Here is a 13774-nt window from a genome sequence, read left to right as displayed (position 1 = left end):
TATCTTTGAAATTAGTATAAAAAAAAAGTAATCCACAATGACTATATTCAATGGCTTTGATACTTAAAAATTAATTTACATTCTTTTCAGATAATATTGCATAGTAAATACAAAAAATAAATAAATTTTTTATTTAAATTTAAAATGATTTTAATAATTATGTTAAACTACAATGATGTTGCTTAAAATTGATAAATTATGATTTTTTCAAACTCTTATAAATATTACATTTTTTAACTTGTTTCAATAGTATATTTTATTTTGATTTTACATATAATTTTTTTATTTTGATATTTAATAAAATAATATTTATATTTTGATCTTTAAATTTTTTCTTTTTTGAATTAATATTTTTTTTTATACTTTTGTAGTTTTATACAAATAATTAATTCGAGTTATATAGATTATTACATATTTTTCTCAGGATAAACTTGAGGAGAATATTTAAAGAAGATTTAATATTTTTTTAAAAAAATACTTAGTTAAGGAAGGAAAATATTGAAAATTTATTTAATACAAAAGTATTTTTATTAAATGCTTCACAATTTTTTATTTTTATTAAATAAAAATCCATAATTTAGTATTTTTCTTTAAATATTGTATTTAAAATTCAAGACATTTCGAAGAGTAAAATAAAAAGGTTTTTAAAAACTTATCCATGACATGTTTAAGGAAATGAATTACGTTGAGTGGAGTATATTTTTCTTAGTTGGCGTGAGTTTTAAATATTCAAAAAGAATTACACTCTTAGTTTTCATGGTAGGATTCTTATTGATTTTAAATATTTTATTTTTATATTAATAATATTGATTTATATACATAATTAATTTATGCTATAAATTTTATTTATATATATTTTTCTCAAAAGCATCTTAAGAATAATAATTAAATAATATGAATATTTTAAATGTTTAAGTTTAAGAAATTAAAATAGTGGATTTTATTATATAAAAATTTTATTTTCATTAAATACTTTAGATTTGTATTTTTTTAATTAGGTATAAATGAATAATATAGTAATGTTATTTAATTATTGCATTTGGAAAGCTATGTCGTCTTAAAATAGTATATTATTCATTTGGAAAGTTTATTATAAAATAGTAATTAAATATTTTATATTTTCTAAAATAAAAAGGAAAATGAAAAAAATTAAATACTGTTTAAATTATTTATTAATTAAAATTAGAGTTTTAATTATCACAGATTGCTTAATAAAACTCTAAAATTAATTGCAGGGAAAAAAGTGCACCCACGTTTTGTCCCAAACTAAATCCTCCTCGCTCCTGCTCGTAGTATATATATATATGTAACCCTCTTCTGTATTTGCACACTTCACCTAAAATTGTTACTTTGTGTTAAGAACAAGTGAGTTCAATTCCCAATGGAATCAGGTGCTGCAGCTGTTGTGGTCTCTCCTTCATCAAAGGGGTTGAAAGATGAGAATGAGAATGAGCGTAGTTTTGATCTCAAATTGCTGCACAAGGAAGCTGATATTCCCAAACAATTCATTTGGTCAGCTAGTCACTTAGTCAAAGGCAGTTCAGAAAAGTTGGACACACCCTTTATTGACTTGAAAGCCATAAAGGGTGATGAGGCTGCCATGGCCACTGCTGCAGAGCTTGTGAGGAAGGCATGCATGAAGCATGGTTTCTTCGAAGTCACCAACCATGGTGTCGACCTGAGTCTCATCAATGCTACTTATCAAGAATTTGACTCTATTTTTAAGCTTCCCTTGAACAAGAAGCTTGGTGCTAGGAAGAACCCACTGGGCTACTCATGTGGTCTTTCTGATCGTTTCTCTTCCAATCTACCATGGAAGGAGATATTTACTTACCGATACAACTATCTCCATCACTCTGACTCACAAGTTGTTGACTTCTTCAACTCTATCTTCCATGAAGACTTTCAAGGCATCGGGTAAGGATCTTAAATATTAATCTCATCATTAGGAAGATTTCATAAAACCATGTATGAAACTCATTAAATTATATAGATTAAAATTCATATGATTTTAAGTCGTTTATCATGGACTTGATGGAAAACACAATTATTCTAGTTTTGCTTTTGATATACTCAGATGTCAACGTTGATTTGTCATGCATTATCAAATCACCAACACAACAAGTTTAATTAACTGATATGCACTGTATTGACCAACAATTTCCTTGAATAACGTGTCTTTTTAAATGGAATAGGCTGGTGAATCAGAAGTATTGCGAAGCAATAAAGAAATTATCTATGGATATTTTAGAGCTATTGGCCATTAGCTTGGGTGTAGATCGCTCTCATTTTCAAAGATTTTTTGAAGATTGTGAAGGAATAGTGAGGGGAAACTCTTACCCACCATGCAAAAACTTCAACCTCACCTTCGGTGTGGGTCCTCACTGTGATCCAACCTCAATAACCATTCTTCATCAAGACCAAGTTGGGGGTCTTGAAGTTTTTGTAGATGGCAAATGGCTGGCTGTTCCCCCGCGATCTGAAACACCTGATGCCTTTGTCATAAACATAGGCGACACTTTTACGGTATGCAAACTAGTCAATTTTTATTCTATTTATTATTATCATAGAAGGGTCGAATAGTTAAACCCAACCTACTTATGTTATACAACGTAATGGTGCAAAGAGAAAGATTAAGATCCAGTTTAAATTAGCTTACTTATATGATGATTTTAACATAGGTAAACTGTGTAATTTATTTTATCTCTTCAATTTATTTTATAGATTTATGCGTTCGTTAAAATGGTCATTAAAATTCACTTTAAACTAATATAATCAATAAGTCAGCATTTATGCAACAAAGTATGATTTTAAGACTTTAAATTATTTTATAAAAATCTTCATATAAAACAATTGTTTTACTTAATATAATAATCAAATCCATTCATGTATTATGAATTTAGAAACAAGAGTTTTTTCTCATTATAGAAAGATATATGGTTGATGATAACTGAAATCAGTCTTTTTACCTCTCTCTTTTTTATATTTTATTATATAAATAATATTTATATATTACTTTTCTTATTTTTCAATAGTAAAAGCCATATAATGTACTGTGAATTATTTTTATTTTTAAAATAAATAGCATAAAATTGATGTACATAATTTGTTTACATATGTCATTTTGTAATAAGCAAGGGAAGATAAATTTTCTATTCAGTAAAAGATAGAACACAAAAAGGAAAGAAAAAAAATTGATGTAGGATTGGTAACAATCTTTTTTTTCTCCCTTGAAATGATTTTGAAGGAAGAAAAGAAGAAAAAAAGCTCATTATTCAAAGAGTAGTTTTACATTATATAAGGATTTCAATTTTTTTTCTAAATAAACAAAAAACAAAAGTCATTTATTATTTTCCTTTCTATATTAAATTTTTCTCTGCTTTCAAATGAAGTGTAAATGTCTTTTCGAACGTATATTTGGTATTGTATTTAATATTATCTACTTGTTGTTTCACTTTTCTTATGTATACATACATAAGAAAAATAATTTTCAAAATTAAAATATAACAAAGCTTCTACAATCATCTTACAAAAACATTATTCTAACACCAATCAAAAGGGAAAAATAGATAAATTAATAAATATAATTCAAGTGTGTTGTCCAACAGTGATAAATGATGCATAGATGATTGTATTTGGGAGGAATCGAAGTGGATAATGGTTTGTTTGGTTGTCTGTTGTAGGCATTATCAAATGGGATATACAAGAGTTGCCTCCACAGGGTGTTAGTGAACGAAGAGGTGGAAAGGAAGTCTCTTACTTTCTTTATGAACCCAAGAGGAGACAAAACAGTGCGACCACCAAATAATCTGTTTGAGAATGAGGAGCAAAGGAAATATCCAGATTTCAAATGGTCGGAACTGTATGAGTATACGCAAAAGCGTCAAAGGGCTGATGCGGAGACACTTCCAAATTTTGTTACATGGCTTCGTGCTTCCAAGCCATCCAACTTCTAGTTATTACATATATACTAGTTTGGATGCTATTGCTGATGAATATGGCATCTTCAATCAAGTGGGATACCCTCTTCTTCACCATCAACTATAATTATGTGTGCACTTGTCAAATGGTTGCACAAACATATTCAGTTCATGTCATGTCTTATTTTCTACCAGTTTTATATCTGCATAAAAATAACAATTTTTACATCTACAAGTCAAATTATATCAGTACTGTTTTGTTATAATGGCAATTTTAGTTGGAATGAAGATATTATTATATTTTTTATTGGCTTTTGAAATCATTGGAGATAAGGATTTTAATGAGTTTTCAATTTTTCTTTCTACTTATTAATAATTTTGTTGGTAGAAATATGGACTTAATTTTTATTTATTATCCGTTTCCTGTTAACAAACGCATGCATAACAATTTTGAAATCTTAATAGTTATAAAGATATATATTGCAATTTTATTTGCTTGATTTCTTCTTTGAAACCGTTCTTTATAATATTTTGGGCATTTTTTTATGAAGACTCTACTGTGCTCTTTGCCTTGAGCACAGGAGTGTAGGCACTTAGATCGTCAAGTTTGAGAAGTAAACGTGGATATCAAATTGTGTGAAAAATATGTCAGTATTTTATTTTCAAGACAGTTGTTCTACTACATCACAAGTTATTTTCATCAAATTTTGAAACATGGATTTTTAATTTATTTAGCAATTTGCTTCTTCACTGAATTTAACTATTACTTAATTGTTGAATTTTTTTTAACCAGTACATATATTTACTATAAGGGAAAAGAACATTTGTTTGATAAAATTTTCTACATTTATTTGTTTAGGGAACACTCAAATCAAATGGAGAAAGAAAATGATCACATACAACTTAAAAGGAAAAATGAAATTAAATAATTCCATAAATGAAGAAAAAAATTATAAATTTAAATGATGATGTTTCCTTACGAAAGATTATTTTACTAATAAAAATAGAAAAGTGGATCTTAGAGGCAAAAAAATCATTTTTCTTTTGTAGTTCAAGGTTGTCTGCTTTTGATTTAAGAAAAACAGAAAAAATGAAAATTGACAAACATAATATTTGAAATGTTATAAAAACTGTTAAATGTAGTCACAGTTTATTAAGCGACGTGAAAAGAAATATTTGACTCAACTATATTACAAATTATATTGTATGATTATAATATTATTATATTTCTAAATCATATATTGTTTTTTATTAAATATTATTAAAATTAACATATTTATTATTTAGTCATTAATCTTACATGATTAAATATTTATGTGAAAACTGATGGACTCAATTTAGGAATGGCAAATTATGTTTGACAAATGCACCAATTAATTTAAATAAGTATAGAATTTATCATTCTCACAAGGATTAACTTTTTTTGGCTTAGCAATAATGTAGAGCTTAGCTAACACAGATTTAACAAACATGTTTTTGAGGTTTTCTTTCAAATTGATAGAAATCAAAACAAAAATAAAAACACAAAAGAAAAAAGAAAAAAGCAATAACATAGAAATGTAACTATGGAAGGTTTCTATGATAAAATTTGAATTTACAAGATTAAAACGCAGAGATTCAAAAGCTAAATACATATTTGGACATTAAAATGCAATTAAATATTTTTAAGATGAAATGTGACAACACGTTGATATATTGAATGTAGGAAAAGAAACAAACCAAACAAATTAAAATGTACTTGAATAAGTAGAAATTTCATACACAAATGGATAAGAATAGGATTTTATCAATGATTTCACTTCATGCTACAATATCTTAAATTCAATTCTATAACGTCATGATCCAATTCTTTGGTATAGTCTGGCTCAATTTCTTAATACAAAACATTCTTAATAAAAAATACTAATTCTTAGTCAAAAAACTTAATTTCTTAAGATAATTCAACTTCAAAACAACAATTAATTACATGAATCATTAATGATAAGCCTGTAATTAGGCCCTCTTTTATAACCTAATTATTCATATTTGACATTTATTTAAATTGAGTTTTACACTAATTTAGTTGTTAAATTGCGCAGTTTGATATTAAAAGATCATGAGTAGATTTTGGGTACATTTTGAGCCCAAATGAATGGGCTTCAAAGCCTCACAGCAACAAGCACGTCCAATGAATCATGGGGGTGCTTCTTTAATATGCACGACCGTGCTTTACCATCATGCACGGTCGTGCTTGTTCGCGGTAGCCACATTTACCAAGTCAAAGGAGTTCAAATGATATAAATAGAGGGGAAAAAGCATTGTGAAGGGAGACCTTTGGCAAAGTAAAAATTTACATAGAACTTTTTCTTCGAGATTTCGGATCATTTCCACCCTTCTCATAGGATCGCTGGCACATCCTTGGTGGAACTTAAAGCTTCAAGTGACCATACTTGAAGACCGAAGATTCATTTCCTATTCTAGTTTGCTTTACTGCTTTATTATGGATATGTTATTGATTGTTTTAGTTATTTTCTTTAGCATGAGTAACTAAATCCATAGCTAGGGCTATGTGAATTATTGTTTATGACTTTATGAGATTCTGATATTTGAATCTAAATATGATTTCCATTTCGTGATTAGGATTTATCTTATCGTTTCTAATTCTTAACCCCAATTAATTACATCGTCAGGCGATCGTACCTCAGGTAATTAATAGATCTATAGGATAAAACGAGAGGAAAGATTAGGTAGACCAAACCAATCTTTATCTTCTAATCGTTATTGAATTAACAAATTCATAGACTCCTTAGGCTTTTTCTGAATTAATAACCTGCATGACTATTGGGGATATGAACTTGGAGAAAAGAATATTAATACTGCATGACCATTGAGTATTAATAATATTAGCATGAATGATTAGTAATCACTAGGAAATCAGATTTAGATCTAAATAGAATAATATCATAAAGGATTGAATGAGAACACCCATAAGCCCTACGTTCTTCGCCTATAAAGTTTAACCAAAACGTGCTTTGTGTTTCTTGCTTTTAGTTTTTACAATTGATTTTATAAATTCTCATCGTGATTAATCTCACATATTTGAAGCTCAAATAATTAAATTAGGAAAACTCTTAGTAATTAATAAACAATCCTTATAGGACGATATTTCAAAAACTGAGTTGAAAACCTTTTATTACATCTCGATGGATACACTTGCCCTTCGAACAATTAACAATTACATAAAACCTTAACCTTTGTCTAGATAACCACAAAAGAGTGAAACTTACTTCATATCTTGAGCATACAATCAATGTTTCCACTACATAATATGCTTACAATTTCATGCATTTGATTGGCCAAATTAATAAAATATTAAAAAAATTAATGAAATATTATGAACAGAAGTAAAGTAATTCAATTCATCATAAAAATCTGAATTGAATTGAGAATAAATAAAATTACATGATGTTGATCCAAAATTCATCCTATCCTAATCTATAAAATTAGAAATTCATTGCAAAAACACAACAAATAATGAGCATGGAAGATATATTTATAAAGATTACCTCTATTGAAGCTCGATCTTTGCATCTAAAGTATCTTATTTTAATCTCACACGAACGGAGAAGAGAGAGAATGATGAGTTTCTATTTACAAAAATGAAAAAAAAAAAAAAACTGGAAAACAAAAATTGAAATTTTAAAAAATGGAAAAGTTCTCTATAGACATTCAATAGCTCTATTGTGCACCCATATTATCTTTGGAAGTCGACATATATTTTAATTCTTGAAAAGTTATTGTCAATTCTAAAATTCACCAAATGTTAAGACATTCAAATTGAATGTTTGGACTCATGTTTTGTTATGAGAGTTCTTCTTAGAAGGATGGATGATTATAAGCTGCATGTTCCAACTTTCACTTCTCTTCTTACTTTAAACTAGTTGCTTCATTTGCATTATAATTGCTTTCAAATTGATTCACATACAGTCTACTTATAAGAATGCACAAAAATTAATCAATTTAGTCTAAAAAACTATAAGTAAATATGTTTTCTTTTCATTTTGTTCTGTGCATAATTTCATTATTTTGGTGTTATTTTTATACAATTCAGCATCATTTTCTATGTTATCATCTTTATAAATCCACTTAAAATGTGGATTCATTGTAAATTCTTATCCTATTTATTATCAATCTATTATAGAATATACTTAATATTCATGACATTTTAAGAGTGAAACATTTTTCAACCTTATATCATATTAACTGGGACACTAATAGATTGCATTTTGCAAAATAAGATGGGTCGAAATTACCCATTTTATCATTTGTGTAAGCTTGACACCCTCCTTATAAAGAAGATATAAAATAATGTTTTTATTTACATGGTTAATGTGTCAAAGGATGACTATGGCATATGACACATAAATGACAACTACAGTTGCGATTAATGTGGCTAAAAATTTGGCAACAAATATTTGTTTTTTTTAACATGTTATAAATAGAGATATCATAATAATTTATCCAAACTCTATCTATTTTCATCACTAATTTTGAATGGAAAGTTGCTACTGTTAAATATTTATTTGAGAGAATGAATGTCAAATATGCTTAATGTAAATATTTTGTATGGAATTTTTTAGTTTAAATTTGTTTAGTTTTAACAAAATTAAGGAATTTACGTTGAATTTATGTCTTAGATTAATGCTTAAATTTTTAAACTTAGTCAGTAAAACTTTTAATGCTCTTTAATTGAGAATTAATTTATGTTTGATTGATGCTCAATTAATCAAACATGAATCGTTCATGTGATTAATTAGCTGATTTTTGACACAAAGGATAAGTCTAATCAAGGTTGTGCTAATTTTTGTTGATACCGTTATTGATAGTCTTTGTCTATAATTCTATTGTTTTTTTTTATTTAAAATACATCAAATTCTCCTTTGTTACACTCTTAATTTGACTGATTAGGATTGAAGTACTCATAAGAACTATCGGGCTAAATGGTAATGAACCTTATACCAAGAGTAATAACATTTAGTGTATTAAGTGAAAATGATAAATAAAATAAATATAATACTTCCTCTTACTTATACTTGATGTGACTTAATACAAATGCACATATCTTAAAAAAATAATTTTAATAATTATTATAATAGGACAAATTGTTTTATTAAAATACTCATATTAAAAATATTAAAGTTATATAATACATAAGTTAGGTGATAATCTTACGATTAGTTGACAAAAAGATATCTTTAATATTTATTTAAAATCTACATTAAGTTATACTTATTTTATAACATAAGTTGATATTTTTATTTTTGTAATTTCAAGTTGTAAATATTAAAAAATTCATCTCCCAGTAATTGATGACATTAAAATACGTTGAACAAAGTTTTTTATTTATTGAGATTTTCAATAATTGCCAAGTTTTTCTATAACATATGTTTATTTATTTTTTATAATTGTCAAGTAATTGATGACATTAGAATACGTTGAACAAATAAATTGAATTTTCCTAGCTATAACAAGTTAGAGCCCCTACAAGATTCCCTACAACTCAACAGTCAAAGGAGGGCAGGGGTCCAAGGATTTGTAGAACCCGATTATGAATTTTCCTGTGTTGTCTCAAATAAAGTCTCCATAACTAGCTGAATCAGAATCTTGAGCAATTGAGACATCGGTGTTAAGTTTTCTTTTTCTTCAGTTTTACACCTTTGCTAAAGGTTTTCTTTCAGAACTGTATAGTTCTAATTTTTTCATTGTACTAGAGAATACATCGAAAAATAAATAAAAATTATTAGATCTAATTATTTAAGGATTTTTTTCCCAGTTTTTAAAATTAAATATAAAAATTAAAAATAAAATAAAACTTTAATATTTACATTTTTTAGGATAACTTTTTTTACAGACACCATAAAGTATCAACACCTTCCATACATGTAATTAGATTACTGCATTCTAATCCTGTTAATCAAACATTTTTTAAATTTTCTAGAATTGTTTAAAAATTCTTGTGGTTCTTTGATCTCTATTTTTGTATGTTCTACATTTGATTCACCTTTTTATTTTTCTCTTGCGTTGGGTTGCAACAATTAATTTATCCAAAATACTAAATAAATATAAAAATGGTTTTAATACAAAATTACAAATTAAAATATACAATAACTTTGCAAAAATTAAAATACTAAATTATCCTTGTTTGATCTTCAGTAATCTTGTGTCATATATTGTGCTCTGAACATGTTATAAGAGCACCGAGCATAGACGAAGTAATTTTGTATGAATCTTGCGAATCAGTTAAATTTGATATGCTTTTTTCTGAATCTAGTGCATCTTTCTCGTTGATGTGAATAGCCAAAAGGAAATACTCCAGAAATAATAAGAGGAAAATAAGGGTATCCGACATGTGGACAAAAATGGTCCTACACTATCCTTTCATTATTATGCCAGGGAACTAGTTCACTAAAAGTAGGGGGACATCTTCAAAGCATAACACAAGCCCAGAATATTTTGAAAGCTATGTAATAGGTAACAATTGAAAAGAAAGAACACATATATGCTTTTTGGCTTAAAACATGAGCATACATAATTGAAATAAAGTAATAAAGGAAAATCATAATATGATAATGGAGGGTTTCCTCCCAATTATGGAGTATAACAAGGATCGTTAATGTACTTATCCCCCACAAAAAAGAATAATTTGTGAAAGAATTTATTTGGCATTTTTCTTGCTCTAACTTGAATTTGTACTTGTTTTGATTTTTCTTGTAATTTTGAGTAGCGTTGTTGAATCTATTGCTTATATTATGGGGTGATCCTGTATATGACTTTTTGTTCTCTTCTAATCTGAGTAAGAACCATGAAAAGTCAGTCCTTAGACCACCTCAACGGAAGCATCTCAGTTATATAAATGTTCCCTATCAGCACGCATTCTCTCTCTTCCTCAAACAAGGAATAGTGGAAGGTTCAAATTTATCGAATGTTTTAAATAAAGCTTAATTATCTGATTTTGTGGTAATCAATAAGACTAGTAATATGGATTTCACGACTTTCATGTGAAAATATCTAGCAATAAACAACAACAACGTAGTGGAAAACATGGCCGTATTTATAAGAAAGGACCTTCGTCCATGTTTAATCTTCTACAATAACTGCGCCAAACAAGCTGTTTGCAGAAGAAATATGCAAAGGAAGTCAGTGAAAGTTGAAAGTTCCTGTCTCAGTCTGCATCACCTGAGATAGAAATATGATAAAATGTGTCATGGAGCTCTGAGATTGAATGACTTGTGCTGCTAACATGTCAATATTTTTTAATAACTACAGAGAAAAAGTAATGACGGCTAAACTTTTCTCACCAAAATTTCTTGGTGTTTTGCACTTGAAACATTCTGTCCTGCTGGCGTAGTTATGAACTCCGCAGCCAATTCTGATACATAAGGAGCAAAGAAAATAAAGGTTATGGTCCTTACTCTCTCATCGTTTGTTGTTGTGATCAATAAACATGTCAATACGCAAGGCTATGTTTAACTCTCTTGATGGAAGAAAAGGAGCAGTACTCATAATTCAATATATGAAAAATGAAATGCAGCTTTGGTGGGTAAACTTAGTTGCATGTTTTTAAATTATAATAATAAATTTGATGATTGTTGGATGTGGCAACAAAATGCAGGTTTATTGAGTAAATGTGGCTAAGAAAATTGCACCAATAGAAACGAAACGATTTTAGTGCTCAAAATATATGTTGATAATGTGAACTGACCTACTGCAAATCCAGTCACCAGTCTTCCACCCTGGGGGATAATTACTATCAGATCCATATCCTACGGAGCCATCAATGAATCTACTAGAAATAGAATAATCATCTTTCAATGCACCACATCTATAGCAGCTTGATCTGCTGGCATAGTTGTGAGCTCCACAGTTCATAGCCTTGCAATACCAGTCCCCTGCCAAGGCTTCAGTCCAGTTGTATCTATAGGTTGTTGGGTCAGGGCCTCCAAATTTGGGGTATCCACAACTTTGACATGCATCCCTCTTCTTGAAATTTATGTGCTGGCAAGCCCCACACATCCAATCTCCACCAGACCAGCTCATTTTTCCTGTTATTCATTTAATGTTATTTTTCATCAATCCTAAGGGTTGCCAGATGAAAAAGACACTCACATGACTTTAACTAACTGTGCACGTGTCCTATAACTCACATGAGAATGGGAAAAACTAATAAGGCTTCTCGTCTTATGAGTACTACAATTAAAGACATGCAAAGATATCCATAAAATAAAACTATGATTTGCATAGGCAACAATAATCTTAGTCATAAAATACTCTGTCGAGATAGCAAGTCTTGATAATTTTACAAAACGTTTAATATAAATTTCGATATGAATGAATTTTGGTTTTAAAGTGTGATTGCAGCCACGGTTGCATTTCGGACACTGCAAGCTGATGCAGGCAATTGCGACTAACGTAGTTCGCAATTGTAGTGTGATGTTTGGCAACCAAAATGTTGTGTAACGCAATTACACAATTTGAAACCTTGGATTGAACCATGAAGTTCCAATTTATAAAGGAAAATTGTATATAACATCCATGTATAGATATATTATTATTTGTGACATGATTTATAAAGCCACAAACAAGCAATTTACCTTGTAAAGAATAGTGAAAGTATGATGATGCAAGGAAATGATTTGTTGTTCTTAGTAGTTGTTTAAGAACAGCTTGTAAATCCCGATGGTGGGTTTGGTGCTTGGGTTGGGAGGCTTTATATACTTGATGATAAGAACTATTGTGTGGGGCTTATAAATTACGAGTATCTTTTTTAAGTTCCCTGGTAATCTCGATATCATAAAACCATCCCTTCTAAAAGCTTGAATGGTTATGTAAGCCCTTTATGGTCGAAAGGTAGAAAATGAGTAGGTTGACTTCATCTTGTGTTGAAATAATCTAACTCTTATTAGTAACCTAGTCATTGAGGTATGATGACACGCTGAAAATTAATCTATCAACAGTTAAAGTATTTATAGCATGTTTAGTTTCGGTTAATTCAAGAAACTAAGATGCACTTCTAGAAGCTCAACAATAAATTTAAATAAACATGCACTTAGAAGATCAAAAATAGTTTTATAACTAAGCATGAGTTCCTTGGGATAAGATTGCAAATGTACAAATTACAATGACTAAGACAAAAATGCTTTGGCACACTTCTGGTTGATTATTATTTGGTGAATCTCGCGTACATAGAAGTAAATAACTGAAAATGATTCACATTTTATTTGGTGAGACCAATATTAAATTTAATCAACAATACATTACATTGAACAAGTGCATCTAAAATGTTACTATTTCTCTCTCTCAGTTCTTCCCATTTTAAGGGGTGATTTTTTGTTTCTTTTTTCTCATCGAAACACATCTCGTGCATATTTATACTTTCCTCCATTTGGTCCTCTCCTCAGTTCTTTCCTCTCCATCCAAACACAGTGTAAAGGGTGAGAAACCATAATGTATAATTTCACACTTACTTTACACGATTCCATGCATTATTGAAGAACATATCCTGGGGAATGGGGATGTGAGGCGTTATGAGGGGAAGCTGTTATATGGCAGACTGCAAGGGAATCCAATATCCACTGAACCCGACCCACCTACTATCGCATCCCAGCACAAATACAGACAATTTATAATTAATTATTATCACTAAGAAAATTATCATTTATTAACGAACAAAATATATCACTCATTAAAGTTATAGTTTTTATTCTTAAACTTTAATTTTTTGTTATAATTTTTGTATTTAATTTAGTCATTCATGTTTAATTTTAATTTTAGTTGAGTCTTTTAATTTTTTTTTATTTGATATCTCTCTAAATTAT

The 13774-nt window shown here is 28.6% G+C and overlaps 2 protein-coding genes across 4 annotated transcripts; one reads left to right on the top strand and one right to left on the bottom strand.

The window, feature by feature from the left end:
* The first annotated feature begins 1381 nt into the window (after positions 1-1381).
* LOC113874176 (gibberellin 20 oxidase 1-D-like) lies at positions 1382-3956 on the top strand. The gene is made up of 3 exons (XM_027512399.1): positions 1382-1917; positions 2196-2526; positions 3684-3956. Exons 1-3 carry the CDS (start codon positions 1382-1384, stop codon positions 3954-3956), a joined length of 1140 nt encoding a protein of 379 aa, XP_027368200.1.
* Positions 3957-10913: 6957 nt separating this feature from the next.
* Positions 10914-12901, bottom strand: LOC113848031 (zinc finger Ran-binding domain-containing protein 2-like). Of its 3 annotated transcripts, none has more exons than XM_027477386.1 (4): positions 12550-12901; positions 11662-11999; positions 11260-11328; positions 10914-11136 (listed from the first exon to the last, which is right to left on the bottom strand). In XM_027477386.1, the coding sequence occupies exons 2-4, from the start codon at positions 11994-11996 to the stop codon at positions 11097-11099; spliced, it is 444 nt and encodes a 147-aa protein (XP_027333187.1). In that variant the 5' UTR covers positions 11997-11999; positions 12550-12901; the 3' UTR covers positions 10914-11096. The 3 variants fall into 3 exon arrangements, with proteins under 3 accessions (XP_027333187.1, XP_027333189.1, XP_027333188.1); XM_027477387.1 differs by having other exon boundaries at positions 11083-11136; positions 11666-11999; XM_027477388.1 differs by lacking the exon at positions 12550-12901 and having other exon boundaries at positions 11662-12002.
* Positions 12902-13774: the final 873 nt, after the last annotated feature.

Source organism: Abrus precatorius, unplaced genomic scaffold (genome assembly GCF_003935025.1).
Source record: "Abrus precatorius isolate BTA unplaced genomic scaffold, Abrus_2018 Scaffold8, whole genome shotgun sequence".
Classification (NCBI taxonomy): domain Eukaryota; kingdom Viridiplantae; phylum Streptophyta; class Magnoliopsida; order Fabales; family Fabaceae; genus Abrus; species Abrus precatorius.
The sequence above is the reverse complement of the archived record's forward strand: the minus strand, read 5'-3'. Positions and strand labels throughout refer to the sequence as shown.

Coding starts and splice junctions, on each gene's coding strand:
- LOC113874176 (XM_027512399.1), top strand. CDS start 1,382: ATGGAATCAGGTGCTGCAGCTGTTGTGGTCTCTCCTTCATCAAAGGGG. Junction 1,918..2,195: donor GAAGACTTTCAAGGCATCGG/GTAAGGATCTTA, acceptor TAAATGGAATAG/GCTGGTGAATCAGAAGTATT. Junction 2,527..3,683: donor ACATAGGCGACACTTTTACG/GTATGCAAACTA, acceptor TGTCTGTTGTAG/GCATTATCAAATGGGATATA.
- LOC113848031 (XM_027477386.1), bottom strand. CDS start 11,996: ATGAGCTGGTCTGGTGGAGATTGGATGTGTGGGGCTTGCCAGCACATA. Junction 11,329..11,661: donor GGTGACTGGATTTGCAGTAG/GTCAGTTCACAT, acceptor CTTATGTATCAG/AATTGGCTGCGGAGTTCATA. Junction 11,137..11,259: donor TGCAAAACACCAAGAAATTT/TGGTGAGAAAAG, acceptor ATTTCTATCTCA/GGTGATGCAGACTGAGACAG.